At 40.6% G+C, this 17,179-nt stretch overlaps 2 protein-coding genes across 3 annotated transcripts in view; one reads left to right on the forward strand and one right to left on the reverse strand.

Annotated features, from left to right (window-relative positions):
• The window catches only part of LIMS2 (LIM zinc finger domain containing 2), a 35,601-nt gene extending 30,400 nt beyond the window's left edge, over window positions 1-5,201 (forward strand). For both annotated transcript variants that reach the window (XM_083868340.1, XM_083868341.1), the window contains exons 5-10: window positions 214-363; window positions 1,225-1,375; window positions 2,463-2,555; window positions 3,447-3,495; window positions 3,682-3,757; window positions 4,570-5,201. In XM_083868340.1, the coding sequence (XP_083724466.1) occupies window positions 214-363; window positions 1,225-1,375; window positions 2,463-2,555; window positions 3,447-3,495; window positions 3,682-3,757; window positions 4,570-4,717 (667 nt within the window). In that variant the 3' untranslated portion in view covers window positions 4,718-5,201. The remainder of the gene's footprint in view (window positions 1-213; window positions 364-1,224; window positions 1,376-2,462; window positions 2,556-3,446; window positions 3,496-3,681; window positions 3,758-4,569) is intronic.
• Window positions 5,202-5,321: 120 nt separating this feature from the next.
• MYO7B (myosin VIIB) overlaps window positions 5,322-17,179 on the reverse strand; it is a 50,857-nt gene continuing 38,999 nt past the window's right edge. The window contains exons 41-49 of the mRNA XM_083868339.1: window positions 16,143-16,248; window positions 15,894-16,007; window positions 15,428-15,515; window positions 14,239-14,345; window positions 13,593-13,778; window positions 12,636-12,752; window positions 11,921-12,004; window positions 11,099-11,218; window positions 5,322-10,342 (exon numbers count right to left, since the gene is read on the reverse strand). Of these exons, the coding sequence (XP_083724465.1) occupies window positions 10,259-10,342; window positions 11,099-11,218; window positions 11,921-12,004; window positions 12,636-12,752; window positions 13,593-13,778; window positions 14,239-14,345; window positions 15,428-15,515; window positions 15,894-16,007; window positions 16,143-16,248 (1,006 nt within the window). The 3' untranslated portion in view covers window positions 5,322-10,258. The remainder of the gene's footprint in view (window positions 10,343-11,098; window positions 11,219-11,920; window positions 12,005-12,635; window positions 12,753-13,592; window positions 13,779-14,238; window positions 14,346-15,427; window positions 15,516-15,893; window positions 16,008-16,142; window positions 16,249-17,179) is intronic.

Here is a 17,179-nt window from a genome sequence, read left to right on the forward strand (position 1 = left end):
GTAGTATTCTAAAGAAATACAACTGTGTGACTGCTTTATATTCATTTTCTTCTCTGTGCAACTGGTGTCAAACACCGGATACCAAACTGAATTATGTTTAGTCTGACCTCAGAAGACAGTTCTGTTACATAAGGTACTTCCTACAGTATGTAATATATGTTGTTTTAGGAGAAGGCTTTTTAATATTTTGTTTCCTTTACTTTGTTCAACCAGGCACCTGTGCAGACCATGCCACAACCGTGAAAAAGCTAAGGGACTGGGCAAGTACATCTGTCAGAAGTGCCACTTGATAATTGATGAGCAGCCTCTGATGTTTAGGAATGATTCCTACCATCCAGATCACTTCAACTGCACCCACTGTGGGTATGTTGTCATACTGTAAACTCTGACAAAATAGGAGAGAGACAGTTGAGTGAGCAGCGCAGTGTTCCTCAGGTCTAAATTTTGCTGCCTTCACATTGTTGAGCAAATAGAAATTGTGTGAAGAGAAATTGAAATAAGTTTGGAAAAACTACAGGAATTCTAGTTTTATTTTGCCATTCAATATTCTCTTATTCTATAACATTGGATAGTGCCTGTTTGTAATGGAAGTGAAGATAATTCCTTGGCATGAATTTATCTGAAAGGTTGTGTGCACATTACCATAGTAGTTTTCCAAAGGTAGGAGTTACCAAGCTGTCCAAAATAGTTTCACTTCAAATTCCTGGATAGGGGAAAAAAAAAAAAAAAAGAAGGCTTGATGAGCTGTGTCAGTCTTGTGGCACTGTCCATTGCCACGCTGATACCTGTCTGACCTGAAGTACTTAAAGGCATGAAGGCATTTTAACTGGGCACAGTACTGCCCCAGAATGGGTAGCAGTGCAAGTAAGTGTCTCAGTTTTGAGCACTGCTAGGATGGTTCTTGCACCTGAGCTCTCCCATTCAAAAATACCTCAGGTCTTAGCATGACACTGTAAGTGTCCATGTAAGTGCACCTTCTATGTCTGTGAGAGTGTCCAGCTGCAGACATGATCTTCCACATACATTCTTGTCTGGCAAACTGAGAAAGCAATTTTATAAAGATGAGTTGACAATAACTGTATTTCACTAGCTAAACTTACTGACTGCATTAGTCGTGTGAACGTTGCCTAAGTTAACTTTCAAGTTTAGTCTTCCAAAACTTCCTCCTGGGCATTGAAGCGTTTCCCTCCGTGTTCTTACTTGTGGGCCCGTTTGTGTTCCCAGGAAGGAGCTGACTGCAGAGGCGCGGGAGCTGAAGGGGGAGCTGTACTGCCTGCCCTGCCACGACAAGATGGGCATCCCCATCTGCGGGGCCTGCCGCCGCCCCATCGAGGGCCGCGTGGTCAACGCCCTGGGGAAGCAGTGGCACGTTGAGGTGAGCCCTCTCTGAATCTGAAACTTCTGTCAAGAGCTGGTTTGGAAGAGGAATAGTGCTGTTTGCAAGCTGTAGATATGCAAGTGATGTGAAATACATGAATTCAGACAAAACCCTGTTGCTTATTTTTGGATTGTCTTCACCTTTTGTGAGTGAATGAGTTACAGCAGGGTCATCAGGGTTCCTAAAAAAAGCTGTCTTCACGACTGTAATAACCTTAATTTTAAAATTTTTCAAGATCCTTGCAGAATAGGGTTCATTGAAAAGCATTTACTTACTAATAAATTTACATATTTTGTATTATGTACTTAGATGTATCCTCTCCAATTCGACTTACCAGGCACCTAACAGTGTTGGAATTCTTACTGAAAGCTGACCAATTCTTGATTTTAAGCCTTTTCAGCTCATTGTTTCTATAACTTTCAGCTGAGTCATCACAACTCGCTCTGAAGATTTTTAGTGATCTTTGTTTCAGTCATTTATGCCTCCTATGGCTTGACCTGAGAGAGATGCTGCTGCTCATTTGAGGTGTATTCACACCAACTATGTTTGTGTTCCTGCTTCTCTTCCCTGAAACAAGCATGATAATAGTCCACAAGTCTATCAGGATAGACACAAGATGATTGCCCTTCTAGCAGGTGTTGCACCTATCTTTAACACAACTCTTAATTACTATAAATAGACTAAATATCTCCTCTTTTTTTTTTTTTTTCTTCCGTAATGATCTTTCCTGTCTGTGCTTCATTAAAGCATTAGGCAGTAACAGCTTTAAAGGGAAGGAGGTAGATTTTGATTAGATATTGGGGAGAGTAATCCTCCTCTAATCCTAGATTAGATACTGGGGAGAAATTCTTCCCTGTAAGGGTACTGAGGCCCTGGCATAGGCTGCCCAGAGAAGCTATGACTGCCCTATTCCTGAAAGTGTCCAAGGCCAGGCTGAAATGAGATGAGCCTTTAGGTCCCTTCCAACCCAAACTGTTCTGTGATCAAGTGTCTTGTATTGAGCTACAATTTTTTGCCATGTTTTTCCCTGGTGATGGGAAAATTGTTTTGCCTGCTGTGAAATTTTGGTCCTTTTCTTTTACAGCATTTTGTTTGTGCCAAATGTGAGAAGCCATTCTTGGGACACCGGCACTATGAAAAGAAAGGGCTGGCCTATTGTGAGACTCACTATAATCAGGTAAATTCAACCATCTCTGCTGTAGGTGGTTGTTGTGTCTGGCAAATGCTTTTTCATGTTTTACATTTGCAAAGCTGTGCAGATTTTGCATAATCTGAATTTGTAGAGGCAATGAAATATTAAGAAGTTAGTCAGATTTAATAGAAAAATAATAGCTTTTCTTGGCAGAAAAGTGATGCTGAAAACAGAATAGAAATGTCTTGGGGACACTAATTTTAATTTGTACCATTTACAGAAAATCACTGACTGTGGGTTGAGATTAAAATCCCCGTAATTTTACTTCTACTGTATTTGTGTGGGGTTCTTTGATAATTACTTGTTTCTCTGGGCCTGAGGCAACCATTGTGTTGTTTAAAACATAGAAAAATAGATCAATTTAAAAAAATTAGAAAAGCCAGTCAAACACTGTTTTTTAGTGTGATTCAACTGAACAACTTTTTGATTTGCTATTTTCTTCTGTCAGATAAATGACTCTCATAAGAGGTAAGTGTTACTATTCTGATAGTAGCTGTATTTTAGCAGTTCTATTTTGGTGTTTGTAGTTGAGCATCAGGAGATGTTTGTCTACACTAAGCATAATACTGTGCCCATCCTTTCTTCTCCAACTGCCACATATACAGGACTTTAAGATCCCATAACAGTACTAGAGTGTGAGGCATTAACAAAAAAGGTTTTGTAGTATTTACTGGTGTGAGATCCAAAGGAACATAGACTATTTTGGCAAGTGTATGAGAAGTTATTCAGAAGATTTAAATTGATATATTTGGGGGCCACTGCTGTATCTGGGAATTCTTTGATTATTAGTATTTAATTTTCACACCAGCTGTGTAATTTGGGGACCATGAGTAGTCAGCAACATGAGTTCCTATTCTTATTTCTTTTTCTGTGCAGCTCTTTGGAGATGTCTGCTACAACTGCAGCCACGTGATAGAGGGAGATGGTAAGATTTGTTGTCTCCTTGTTTTGGGTTGCTGTCCTTGTTTCATTTGTTAGTGCAGCTGTTGCAGTCCCACAGTTGCAAGACAGCAGTGTTTGTTTTCACATCTGGCCTAATTTGAATTTGGGTATAAATCTGAATTCAAATAATCCATCAGTTTCCTCTTACTTGGTGCTTTTACTTTTGCAGTGGTATCAGCTCTTAACAAGGCCTGGTGTGTGAATTGCTTCTCCTGCTCAACCTGCAATGTGAAGCTCACACTGAAGTAAGTCAGTGTTTATGTTTTGGACCATGTGGGACATTTTCCCCTAAGGCAGGGTATCAGCCTGGAGGAGCCATGAGCCACTGCCTTTCTGAAGGCCAATATACCTTTTCTTTGTGGGGCAGGTGCTTATAATTCCACTGATTTCAGCGCTGAAAGGGAGCTGACACTCAGCGTCCTCTCTGATTTATTTTCCTTCATTAGTCTATTCTGTAAGGAGGTTGAGTAAGGGGGGGACTCATTTAGCAGTGCAGAGGGAAGGCTCTAAACTTTGAGGAGCTGCTTGTCCTGAGCAACCTGTAGCCTTCATGTCTCCATAACCATGGTTGCTCCCCTCAATGACAGTATTTGCTATTGCAGAGATTATTTTGAAATAAAATACTGTGCTATTTACCTCAAATATCTAGAAGAGGGACAGAAAAAAAAAAGCAATCTTACATTTTTCCTTTCTCGGGTTCAAACCCTTATCCTACTCTGCTGGGTTGGCTCCACTGGGCATATAAAGGAGCTTTAATTCATTCCAAAGGGGACCTCTGAAGTGACACTTGCATTCTACAGTTCCAAAGTTATTATTATAGGCTGTTATATGCAGATATGTAGTAAAATCTTGCTCCTTATGTATCATGGGATACTAAAGACCTCAGTTCACTGATAAGTACCCAGTCTCTGTACTTGCATCACCAGATGAGAAGATAAATTGTTTTATTAGTGGAATAGAACACTTACAACAACACTGACATAGATGCATGGAGATTTGAATTAGTGAAGTATATAGTTTGTAAATACCATTTTAATAACTGTTCTTTGTGTTAAAGGAATAAATTTGTGGAGTTTGACATGAAGCCTGTGTGCAAGAAGTGCTATGAGAAATTCCCTCTGGAGCTGAAGAAACGTCTGAAGAAGTTGTCAGAGCTGGCATCCAAGAAGATCCATCCTAAAGCTTTAGATTTAAACTCTGCTTAAACAGGTCTGTCAGTCTCCTGACTGCACTCTTAACATCAGCTGCTGCTCACTGCAGCAATTGATTATAGAAGCAGTTACTAAGAAGTGGAACCAAAGACAAGTAGTACCTTCCCCTGCTTCTGGTGATGTCTCTTGCATCTAGACTGTCTCTTTTCTCAAGCAATTGTCTATTAACACTGACAGGAAGAGGAGTATGATTTCTGCTTGAGCAGCACGCAGGCTGATTGTTAATTTGCTACTAACATTGCATTTTGCCTTTGTGGAATTATACAGTCTTTCCTTCCTCAATTGAACTGTACTACTCTTTCCACTTGTCTAGTCTAAGGAATTTGGAAAAAGTGGTTAAATGTAGGGCTGGAAGAAATGTCAGATTAACTCTTTTTCAATCGGAGTATCAGAATTTTTCTTCTTACTCTGGGTGAAGCAATTTTCAAGTTTTTTAATATATAGGCAAATAGTCTTAAAGTTGTCATTCTCTTCTACATGCAAAAAGTTCTGGTCTTTCTCCAGATTCCTACAGAGAATATATGGGTGCCCTATCCCATATCCCAGTCCTTCTGGTTTATAGGTTAACTGGGCAAGCCCAGGAACCAATAGCTATGGCATCTGCACTGCCCACTTAGGCCCAGTGTTAAGGCAGCTTAAGAAGTTTCCTTCACTGCCTCTGTGCTCAGCACGAAGGAGATTTCAGCTGTCAGGGCCGTGTGAGCCTCTGCAGAATAGTTGGCCTCTCCTTAAGGAGAAGGTGGCTGTGGGAAACTACATATTTTATTAGAACTGACACTAATTTTCTCTGTTCTCTACTACTACATGGCTGGTAGAGCTTCTGCTGGTTAACACAAAGTATGTGCTGTCCCTTGGCATAGCTGATATTTATTGAGGCAGTGTGACTGGAGCATTGGTTACTCTTCTTCATAAAGAAATAGAATAAATAATATGGTGCCAATTTAAGCACTTCAGTTTTCCCATTCTCACTTTATTTGCCAGCTAAGTATATGCTTGTTGGTCATGCTCCAGAAAGCCCAATTACATGAAGGAGTTTCTAATGTTTACAGTTTGTAGCAAATGTGGTGTTAGGCAGAAAAAAAAATTCTTAAAATTTTTACCCAAATAAAAGTTCTATTCATCCTTCTTTTTGAGACCTGAGTGTACTTTAGGAGAGGATCTCAGACATGATGCTAACATCTCAAGAAAACAGTCCTCCTCTGTAATTTTGCCTGTCACCAGTGAGGTTTCACTGGCTCTACTGCCTCTGCTACCACAACCCAAGGTGCTGAGAAATTTTCTGGTTTTGCATATTCTCAATACTGCTTTAGAGGTGAGCCATCAGCAGTGCTGTTCCTGAGCCCACCCACACAATGTTTGATCCCAGTGAGCTGAGTCCCCTGGAGGTGACTCCCATACTTCCTTGTGCTGAACTAGCTGAGCAGCCTGAAAATCCCTTTCTGTGAACAGCTGTGAGGCTGTACCTGCCCTTTTGCAAGGCTGACAAGCACTGGAGGACTGCTGTCCTTTGCATCGTTTAAATCTTCCAAAAAGTTGCTGGTTTATTCAGTCAAATGAACACAGCAGTTGCGCCTAGGCAATACCCTGCAGCCACAGGTGAATTAGGTAGTAAGAAGTTAAAGCTTCCCCACTTCTTATATGTGTGAGCAGCAATTGGACTGGGGCAATAGTCTGTCTTAGAATTGTGTTACCATGCTTGGTGGATCAATACCCATGGAACTGCACCAGTGATACCAAAGCAGTGGTGGGAAATCCTGGATAATGATCACAGTCCCACATGTGGGACCATCTCTTAGATCTTCACTGCCTTTGCTAACTCCGTTTCCCTCAGCTTCTTTGCTTTTTGTTGCTCTAAGTTACTGTAATCCTTTAACTGGTTATAGTGTATCCACTCTAACAGTGATGAGGGGATAGGCCTAATTCTAGCAGTAAACTCTTTAATCTTCTCCTGACCAATTTGCATTGTAGATTCCAGTAATAGTGTCTGCTTGTGTCACTGCTTTAGGAGAGCATGTGGCTATTCACTGTTCTCTCACCAGCCTTAAAATGGTCTTTCAGTTAAGGGCACAAAGAACAGCATGTCTTTTGATGCAGTAGTGCGGCCCTGCAAAGACCCCCATTTACAATCAAATCTGTTGTTTGGTATTTTGTCACAGCATAAAACTCTTGAAGTTCTGACCTAGGTGCAGCTCAATATGTTATGCAGATTCTCCTCAGCATAAAACATTCTGGTCTGTTCTGTAATCTCAGTCACAGGCCATGTCTAATGCTGAATCTGAGCAGCTGTGTATCCCCAGCTCCTGAGCAGTGGTGGAGGAACACACAGCCACACATTCCTGGTTAATATGGAAGGACTAAGTAACTAGCAGCCAATAGGTAATATTCTTTCAGCAGCCACTCTCACATTCAGCAATGGAAAATGCATGTCTGTGAAGGTGAATGGCATTAGTTCTGTGCAGCCAGTAAAGATTTAGTGTGTGCTTTCACCTTGTCTCATGTTAGAAATGTGGCAGACTTAGAAACCTTCAGAGTTCAAAGGAGAGTTGATACCATTCTCTGTGATGAGCTGTTCAATTCTCTAAGATTTGCAATATGTCCTTATCTTCAGGACATTTCACAAAATTAATTGATGAAAAAAATAATTGTAATCCCTGATCTCTCTATATGGCTTAAAAATGCATCTTCCCCTACTTCTGTCAGTCTACTTCTTAAAAACCCACTACAATGTAACACGAACTCACAGGTTCTCCTTAATGCCTTGCTAGGCTGACAGGTTGGGTTTTGTTGTCTTTTTAATAAATACAGTCAAGGTGTCAGTAACAAATAAGCTGCGTGCTTTTTTCCATTGCTGTAAATAGACCTGCTGGCCAAATTCTTCCTAAGCATCACACCACTAGACAGTAGGGATTTATAGGAAAGTTGAACTTGGCTCAGAAATCTACACTTAATAAAAGATGTTGTCTCATACTATACATTTATAGTTTAGTCATATTTATACCTAATTAAAATCACTAACACACACTGAGTACACTTGAAAATGGCTTTGCTTTTGGAAAGCATGGTATGTGAAGCTTGTTTGTATTCAAAGGGTATGCTAATCACTTGCAGTCTTTCTTCATGGCACTAATCTACTCTGTAGGATTTACATCCTGGTGTTTTTACAGCAGTCTGTGCAATGCTGGCAAACACTGGTCAGCCTTTCGTACAGAGAATTCCTGGCATGGTTGGTATTAGATGATACAACTGACATTCTTTCAGAAGTGATTGGATGGGGAAGGAATAGATTGCAGGCAAGCATGTAATAAATGTGGTTATACTAGCCTGTAAAGCACTGTTAAGTGCTGAGGGTATTAGACTGAGAAAAGAATTAGCAGCTCCCTGCCTTGGTTCAGGCCTTGATGGATTCTGCACTGTGTAGAGCTCTCACTTTATCACACTTTGTTTGAGCTAACCAAAACACGATTGTAGATTGAAATTCTGTAATACTGTGCCTTTGTATGTTCTTGTATTAAAGTTAACTGTAATACATTTTAAATATTTACACAACAAAAAAAAAAAAAAAAAAAAAAAAAAAAAGGGAAAAAAAAAGTATGGTGTCCAGTTAATACCATATTTTCAGTGCTTAGCCAGAGACTATTACCCACTCTGGAAAACTCTGGGATTGCCAAAACCTGAGGCACTGTTATGGTGAATTCATGTTTTGGACCTGTGCTGCTTCTGTGGTGATGTGTTGGTTGATGAGGATGTGCAGAAAGGGGTATCATCCTTTTAGTGGCTCTGTTGTACAAACTGTGTTGTGTATGTAATGAGCAGATGGGATGCTATGATCATTTACAAGATATAGTGGATATTGGTGGATTTAGCTTACATGGATCTGGAGCAAACATTCACTTTTCTTGGTTAAAAAAAGACACCGTGGTTAATTTTCTGCAGTCTTTATTTAAAAACCAGAAACAATACAGTTTGGCTGCAAAATTTATTTTTGTACAGGTGAAGTGTTGAACATTTCTCACTTATAGCTACTTAGTCAGATCAGACACTGGGTGACAATACCACTCTGGATAATTAGACTCCAGTGTTTCCATTGCCAGCAATGGACATTACAGCAGGAGCATCTAACTGCTTGCAAAAAGATCAGCTATTACGACAGGTCTGGCACTTGTTTAGATGCACAAAGAGAGTGGGGCTCTTCCCTGCCATGCATAGACAAAACTCCCACCAGCATTTGAATTTTGCACACACATGTCAGAGGGAACAACAGAACCATTGTGCATCCATTGGCAAAGTTGAGAGATCAGGCAGAGCTGCTTTTCCAGCACTGCCAGATTGTGTCTCAAGGAACTTGGTGTAAATGCTTTAAGACATCTTCATGTTTCACTGGGAGTGAGGGAAGAGTACTTGTTCTGAGGGGGAAGAAGCTGAGCTTGCTCCCACCATAGTCTGTATCTTGCTTTAAGCACTTGCAGCACACTCTGGTTCTCATGGCACCAAAGCTGTGTTTCTACAAAGATCTTAGAGATGAACAAGTGCTGAATCAAATTTTACCACTTAAACTGTCTGCTAAACAGGAAGCAGAAAAGATCAGGACATATTAAAGCTATTATTCTTGTCTCATGAAGGAATGTCTGCATAACTCCAAACAGAACATTTTTGTAGAGCAGAAAAGTCTCTTTTCAAGAGACCTCTGTTAGACTGAGTTCTCAATTCTGATTTGCACTGAATAGCTCATCTATATCTTGAAATAGGAACAACTAAAAGTGATGGACCCAAACCCCAGACTCATTTCAGAGCTTACTAGAAACTGCACAGTAGAAAGCAGTTGTTAAGTTTCCAAAAGCATTATAACATGTGGAAGAAAGAAGACTATTTAATTTAAGCAAGGCTGTGGTCAGTCAGGGGACAGCCTGCAAGTTTAGCAGCATGCAGGAAGGACAGTTACATTCTGACAGTAATTAGTTATCAGTTTACTGTAATGTCTAGCATGTAACCTAGGGACCAGAGGATGAAACCCAGCATCTTACCTTTCAAAGTGTCCAGTTATCTACTACTAAAGGGCATCTCTCCACTCTTAAAATTGCCAGTAGGAGGAAAAAAAATTATATTACCTTTGCTTCCAAAGACCCTTGGAGTTTGTGCATTTGGTAAGGGCATATACAATAAGGGGCATTTTCTTTCCAAAGGGAAGACAGCTCTTAATGTGTGTCTGTCTTTGAATGGAGGAGATTCAGGCTATTAGAAGGGGCCCTCACAGGGTTTCTCCACTCCCATAGAACATAAAAGTCCATCTAAACTTTGTTTAAATCCAATATCTGAATGGAATTCTCATACTACATCTAACACAGAAGTGTTACAGATATTTGAAAGCACATGCTCATTTGAGCTTCTCTTGTAGTAGTATTTCAGCAACTCAGTTCATTCAGTGTGTGATCAGAAGATCGATCATCAAGATTAATATTTTATAAATGGCATTTCTTCTGGGATATGAAATTACAGGTAGTTTGGCACAAGTACAGGTCATGGGCTCTATTTCCACTCTCAGGCTGGGAGGTTCTTTTGCTTGTTCACAGCATTCATGAGCAGATGTACGTAGGATGTTAACAGGTCATCCATTTTGTAACCCTGTCAGGAAAGAAAAAAACCTTAAATCTTTCAGGGAGCTCTAGGAGCAAAAATAACTATCATTTCCTCCTTCATTTATCATCTTCTTGAGTTCTTCCTTGCATGAACGTATTTTCTTTCAATATCTGCCACGGTTTAGTTATCATTTATCCATTACTCCCTCTGCTTTTCATAGATTTCAAAAACTTTACAGAGCATAGCTCTGCTGTCTCCTTGGTATTCACTCTGTAGCTTGATTTGTACTTAAGATTCTTGTATTTAAGAATCAAGTTTTTCTGTCAGAGTAGTTAGCCTTCAAATGTTTTTGTTATCTTTACAAACCTATTTTTAAATATTAATACAGTGATTAATCTGTGAGACTGTGAATAGTCTGAAACCAGTTGTTAAAAAAGTGGTACCACTCCATGGAAAATATGAAGTCTTACAAGGGCAGCATTACTAGCATAACTGGAGGCAGACATGCAAAACAAAAAGCCTCTTATGTAGCTTTGCAGTCTTAACTTCTTGGATAGAATTTTGATGTATGGGAGGAATTTGGGAAATTACTGTCATTCCTTGTGTCCTGTGTCATGCATCTTTGCATCAGATAGTATTATATATGGACTGAACCAGTTCTAAATTTTATTGACACAGCAGTGAATGCTTCTTGTATCTGCACTGGTATTTATCTGTTTTCACACCATCTTTTGTAGCAATCCTGGTCAGAAAGGAAGAATTAGAATTTTGTTGTGTCTAAGTTGGCAAAACTCTTCTTACCAGAGATGTCTCACATAAGAGCCGGTTTCCTCGTACCAGGTTCCCTATTGTCATGTGAAAATATGTGCTCCCACTGCTCCAGTTGGAGATTTTATTGAAGGGGTAGACTACTAAAATATCCTGCAAGGGGAAACAAACTGATTTATAGAACATTTCTCAAATGAAAACAGGCTGTTAGCAAAGAAAACCTACAGAGCTAGAGAATTCTTGTTTTTTCCTACTTCATTGATAAAAATAGTGGATCAAGGTAGTTCTTGCATCCAGATTAGTGGTATATTGTATTTTCACCAAACAGGTAATTATTAATCACACTAATGAGACTTCGTTTCATTATATATTGATTTTTGCCTTATCCACTAGATTTACAGTGATCTAAAACTAGGTTTTAATTTGTTTCATTATTGAAAGCAAATAGTGATACTCCCTTTTCCTGAGAACTTTGTAAGACCAGACTGTTGGGGTTAGACTCCAGCTAAACATGGCCATTCAGCCTGATCTTTTAGACAGCTGGGGCTTCCTGCAAAGCATTTTTCTGAAGCAGGTTCCTGGGTGCACTGCCCATCCATCTTCCTGATCTTACCACCTTGCCAGGTCTGTCATGATTCCCATGCATATTTTAGAGATGCTCCATCCTATTCCTTTCCAGTGTAGAAACCACAAAGAAGTGATTTGAGGCAGTAACATTTTCTTCAGTTTCACACAGAAAATGAAGACAGCCTCTATCCTCTTCTACCTTTCCTGGGCAGGGTCCTATCACTGTCCCTAAATTAGCAGGGTCCATTCAGTCCTTCCTTAGATGGACTTGTGAGAAGCAGCTGTTACCTTTGTCTTCTGATGTATCAGTGAGACTCCTTGCTTGTTGATTGCAATCAATACAATCTCTGGGAAGTTGGGCTCTGAGGCTTGCTGTAAATGAGTAACACAGAAAGATAAGCAGAAAATTGAGAAATTATTTGTATCAGGGGCTTAGTGATCTTTAACAATGTCCAGTCTTCTTGTTCTCTTTCCCAAATGAACAATGAAACATTTTGCACATATACTGATGACTTGAGCAAATGCTATATGACAGCAGAATCAGGTCCATTATTTACTTTGCTGTCTGATAACAGGCTTAATGATTGATTTAAGAGCCTAGTGAGGAGAAATTAAAGGTAGCAAATGGGAAATTATTCCTGGGTGCTATTCACTCCAGAATGAGAGGATTAGTACAGTTCTGTTCTGAGGCAAGAGTGGCCAAAGAGATAAGATTTGGCAGCATTTTCTTGTGGAGAGCAATGACAGGACAATTTAGCCCCCTACAGCTACTACACAACTGTAGTTGAGGTATTATAACTAGAGAAACAACATTTCCAGTAAACAAGCATAGTTCAGAATAGATAAAGAATCCATCTCCCACTTGGAAGAAACTGAGTTTTCCTCAACAGATTACAGGAATTCAGCTTTATAATGTATTCTTTCTTATATGGAATTATAGTCAGTCTGTATCCCTTGGTACTGATCTACTACCAAATCCACTCACACAGGCCTTCAAACCTACCTTCACTTCAAAAAAGGCTGATCCAAACGTTGGCCACCGGTGTATCATTTTCAAGAAAGCAATCTTGGCCTCATCCACAGTTTTTCCTTCATGTTTACTGTATGCTGCAGTAATGCTCTGTTTAGGAAAAGAGGATACAAAGCCAGTTGATTTGGAGACAGTCATGTTTCCAATGCCTAGCCTTAGCACTAAAGACAGCATCAGCTCATCAACATGATCAGGCTTTTTGCCTCAGCAGCAGAAAACTGAAAATGAAAACAGCTGCTATGCCATGGGGGAAAGTAAAGCCAGAACCCCCCAGTGTCATTATTCCTCTCCTCCTTTGGGTGAAGGAAGCCCAGCAGCCCAAGGAAATGGACTTCAGGGCAGAAGGGCAATGTGAGATAAAACTCAACCAGTGTTCAACACCCCACAGTATTACATCTTTGGAAAAATGAAGGATGAATTTTCCCTTTGTATTTGAAAGAATGTCCTTTGTTTTCCTCAGCAGAAACTAAGTGATAACTGCTGAAACTTCCTTGCCCTTTTTGTGGTTAAAAGAGCCTTTAGCATGACATGGTACAAGGAGATTGATTTGGTGCCAAGAAATACTTTCTGAGACACCTTAATTTTCTCTTTCTGTCCAATATCCTCAACTCCCAAGTCCCTTCACTGACTATTCTATCTCTAAGTCTTTTTCTGGGCCCTGGAAATAGATTAGTATCTCCAAGAAAGATGCACACTTCAGGTAAGCCATCCAGGCCTGCAGATGTCTCAGAATTTTGGTAGAGTATGTAAAATCTAGACTGTAAGAGACAAATCCTCTTGCTATCCTGCTGGCAAATGCAGCAATATCCACTACTGTTCCTCCACAGTACTTTCAAAGACCGCCAGATCAAAAATGTAGTGTGGCTCAATGTGTTTTCTCTACTAAAGCTCTGTATATGCAATATGACTAATGAAAGCTGATGTTCTTACCTTCCTCCATTCATCTGGTGACACTGCTCGGAGCAGATTGTCTGGCACCAGCTCCTTCAGGATTTTGGGGATGGCTGCCAGCTGTGTGCGGTCGTTGTTGTAGTGTGCTTTATAAATCAGCCCTGCCAGCTGCACAGCTTCATCCTTGGAACACTTGTGGTAGCCTCTGAGGTACTTTGGCAGCTCCTGGAAGAGACCAGCTCTGAATCCAGGCTGAATGGGCTAAAGCAAACACTGACTTTTATGTTCTAAATTTGTGAGGTCAAGACACAAGTTTTGCCAAACACAGTCCAAGAATATTCCAAGAACTTTTGGCTCCTTCTGAAGATTCTCTGGATGATCTTTAAAGATCCTTTCCAGCCCAAAACTGTTTGTGATTCTCTGACTTATGGAGCAAGACGAGCATTTCCACAGTACAACAAGGTAAAGGAGCTATACTCTTTAACATGTTCAGTATAGCTAAAGTGTGAACACTGAGAAATAAATCTGTTCTGAGGCTGAGCTGTGCCCCCCTCTGGAGGAGGCATTCCTCTGGAGGCTCTATAATGCAGGCTTTCAAGAGGGAGACAGTAATACTCCTACAGACCTAATTTCTCAGGGGTATTTCTTGGATGACAAGATACCTCTGCTTTAGAGAGGTGCTTACCTGGTGGTAATGGAAAATGGTATCAGCTTTCAGATCCTTGCCAGGAGTGACATTCAGCCACAGCTTTCTCATGAAGTACACTTCATATGCCACAGACAGAGCAGCCCCTAAGGAGATCAGATCTTGTTAGTGCTCTTTGTGTCCCTGACAGTTCTATAGTTTTTAAATGGGTTATGCATTTCTTCAGAACAATGATTGTTTTAATAGTAACAAACAATTACTAACAAAACAGCATAAAAAGCCATTTTAGATGGCAAAAATTACTAGTTTTCAGTTCCTGGAGACACTGTTCATGCAAAGATCAGATGGAGGAGAGCTTGAGGGACTACTATTGAGTATTTGTTATTGGTGCTCATGACAACTGCCTGCTGATGTGCAGTACTCCCGAATTCTCTTACACCCATGTGAGTACATCCTCTGGTGGCTGTGCTTCTACAAATGAATTGTGATTTAGTACACCCACATCTTTATACTGTTATTTTCAGACCTCCTAACAGCTACATCAGCTGAGAGAAGTTAGAAAGTCTTAGATACATAGAAAGAGCTTCAGAGAGGTGAATCTCAGCTGTCCTGAAATACACAAAGGTCAGGACAAATTGATATGAAATTTGTCTGGAGTTTGATGTAGATTTCAAAATGTATGTTATCCATGGGGGAGGTGGGGTATATTTATCCATGGGATGGTAAGTGCAGGGAATTGCTATTATTAGTATTACATTGTTCTATTCCAGCAAGGGGTTCCTTGACAACATAACTTGTGTTTGGGTATCACCAGGTGAGAAGTTTTCTAACAACCCAAGAAATGAGTGACACTCTGTAAAGAACCTATTTGCATGTGTTGGCTGATTCTTAGTATTTGAGGATCAACCTATCTAACTTGCCTGTATCCAGCTGTGCGTTTTGGATACAACAGATCAAAAAAATATTTTTTACCAATTTAAAATTTCTGGAGAGATCCCCTCCCCCACCCCGAGATGTTCTGGTGTTTTTGATAGCCAGTGCTTGGCTGCATCAGATCACTGGATCTTGCTGCTGGTGCAGGCAGTAACCATGTATGTACAAACAAAAATTATACAAGACTACGATAAATACTTCCCAAGATGGAGTGAATGCTATTGGATGGATCATCTGGTTTCCAGTTCAACACAGCCTCTCATGCAGTTTCTTGTCATGTTGGCATTCTCCTTACCATCTTTTCCTGGTTTATTCCTTCTGTTCCAGTCTGTCACCTGCCTTAGTGAGTCAAAGAAGTAGTCTGCTTCATTCTGACTGATCACCTGCAGAGGCCAAGCAATGAAGGAGAGAAAGGAGGGGTTAGCACATCATATAAAATACTGCCTGTGCCTCATACTCAAGTATGAGGCAGAAGTTTCTTTCTCTGTCTACAGTGAGAGGGCAGAATTATAGCAGGAAAAAAGCAGAAAAATAGGAGGAGAAAGAATGATAGAAACTCTGCATCTCCATCCAGCCCTTTCGAGAGACTGAAAATAATTCTCAGATGCTAAAGTTCAAGTTTAGGTTGTATCCCCTAGTAAGACAGAAGCAGTAATCATCTGCTCTGCTCCTTGGCTTCCTATGGTTGTTTAGGTGGTCTGGTAAATAAATAAGAGAGGAGAGGAGGTCTGGCTACCCTGCCAGAGTGAGGAAGGAGGTACCTTGTCTGCAATCTTCACAAAGAGGCTGAAACCTTCCCAGGAGTGCAGCTGCAATTTGGAAGCGATGTTCTGACACAAAGTCTGGATTTTGGTGTTTGTTCCCACGTCAAATGTCTATGAGATAACAAGAGTCTTGTCACACAGAGGAGAGGAAGAAATAAGAATATTGAATGTCTTCACATGTGTTCCTGGATAAGAACATCATGGCTGGAAATATGCTCAAGGCTGGAAAAACAAGTAGGTGCTCACCTGTTCTGTTTCATTGGGGAAGTAAATCTTGTGTGAGATCTTAGTGTTGTTCTGTAAGATGGCCTCAACCTCCACAGGATGAGGTGCCCACTTCCTGCAGCCGCTCCTGGAAAATGCCACCACCATCATAAGAGAGATCAGTTTAATCATTGAGGAAATGAGCAACAGTATTTCAGCCAAACAGCAGACACCCTCCAAAATGCCAGTACTGTGCAATGGAGGGGGCTCCAATGGACCTCCACCCCAGTGCAAATTCAGTGTATTAACAGCAAGAAACTGAGGGTCTTATTAGCATGTAAAGTAAAAGTCTGTTCTGCTCTGCAAGTAGGTGGCATAAATAAGGCACCCTCCTGGCCAGCACCATTGCCTCTTCTACTGATTTAGCAGCATTTTTCCTTACTGAAGTGTGAGTATAACGCCTACAAAGAGAAATAAATTTTATTTAATTCCTGCATCAGCAAAAAGATATGTATTGAAATACAAAATGACTTGGAGCCCAAGTACCAAAAGGTATGGAGGGCTGCTGAAAGCATTACATTTTCCATAAGAGCTGGAGTGCAATCACTGACTTAGGAGGTGCTCAAGCTGTACAAACCCAGTTCTTCGAAATTATACCTCAGAGCAGAGCTGCCTTTTAAAGCAAAGGAACTGGCCCTGATGTCTCAGTCATGCCAAAACCTTGACATAGTTAAAGTGAGAACAAATCTGGCAAATTACCTCCTGGGGCTGGTAAGTTCCTGTCCTCAGTGGCATAGAGCAGGCTGTTCAGATATTTTGAACACCATACCTTATGGGCCTCTCACACTGGCTCAGTCTCTCAGAAGGAGGTTAGTCTGGATCCAGCCTTTAACTATGTGGATTTGAAAACTAATTTTTTTCCATTCAATAGAGGAGCATTTCCATTTGGAGAAGGAAAACTTGACTGTAACCAAGCTGAACAGCATGTGCTTCGTACTGTGCAGGCACTGTATGAAGTGTGGACCTGCCCTACTCAGTCACCTGTTCCTGAACTGGCATCAGAGGGAGGCCCTGGGAGC

Source organism: Zosterops lateralis, assembly GCF_965231275.1.
Source record: "Zosterops lateralis genome assembly, chromosome: 10".
Classification (NCBI taxonomy): domain Eukaryota; kingdom Metazoa; phylum Chordata; class Aves; order Passeriformes; family Zosteropidae; genus Zosterops; species Zosterops lateralis.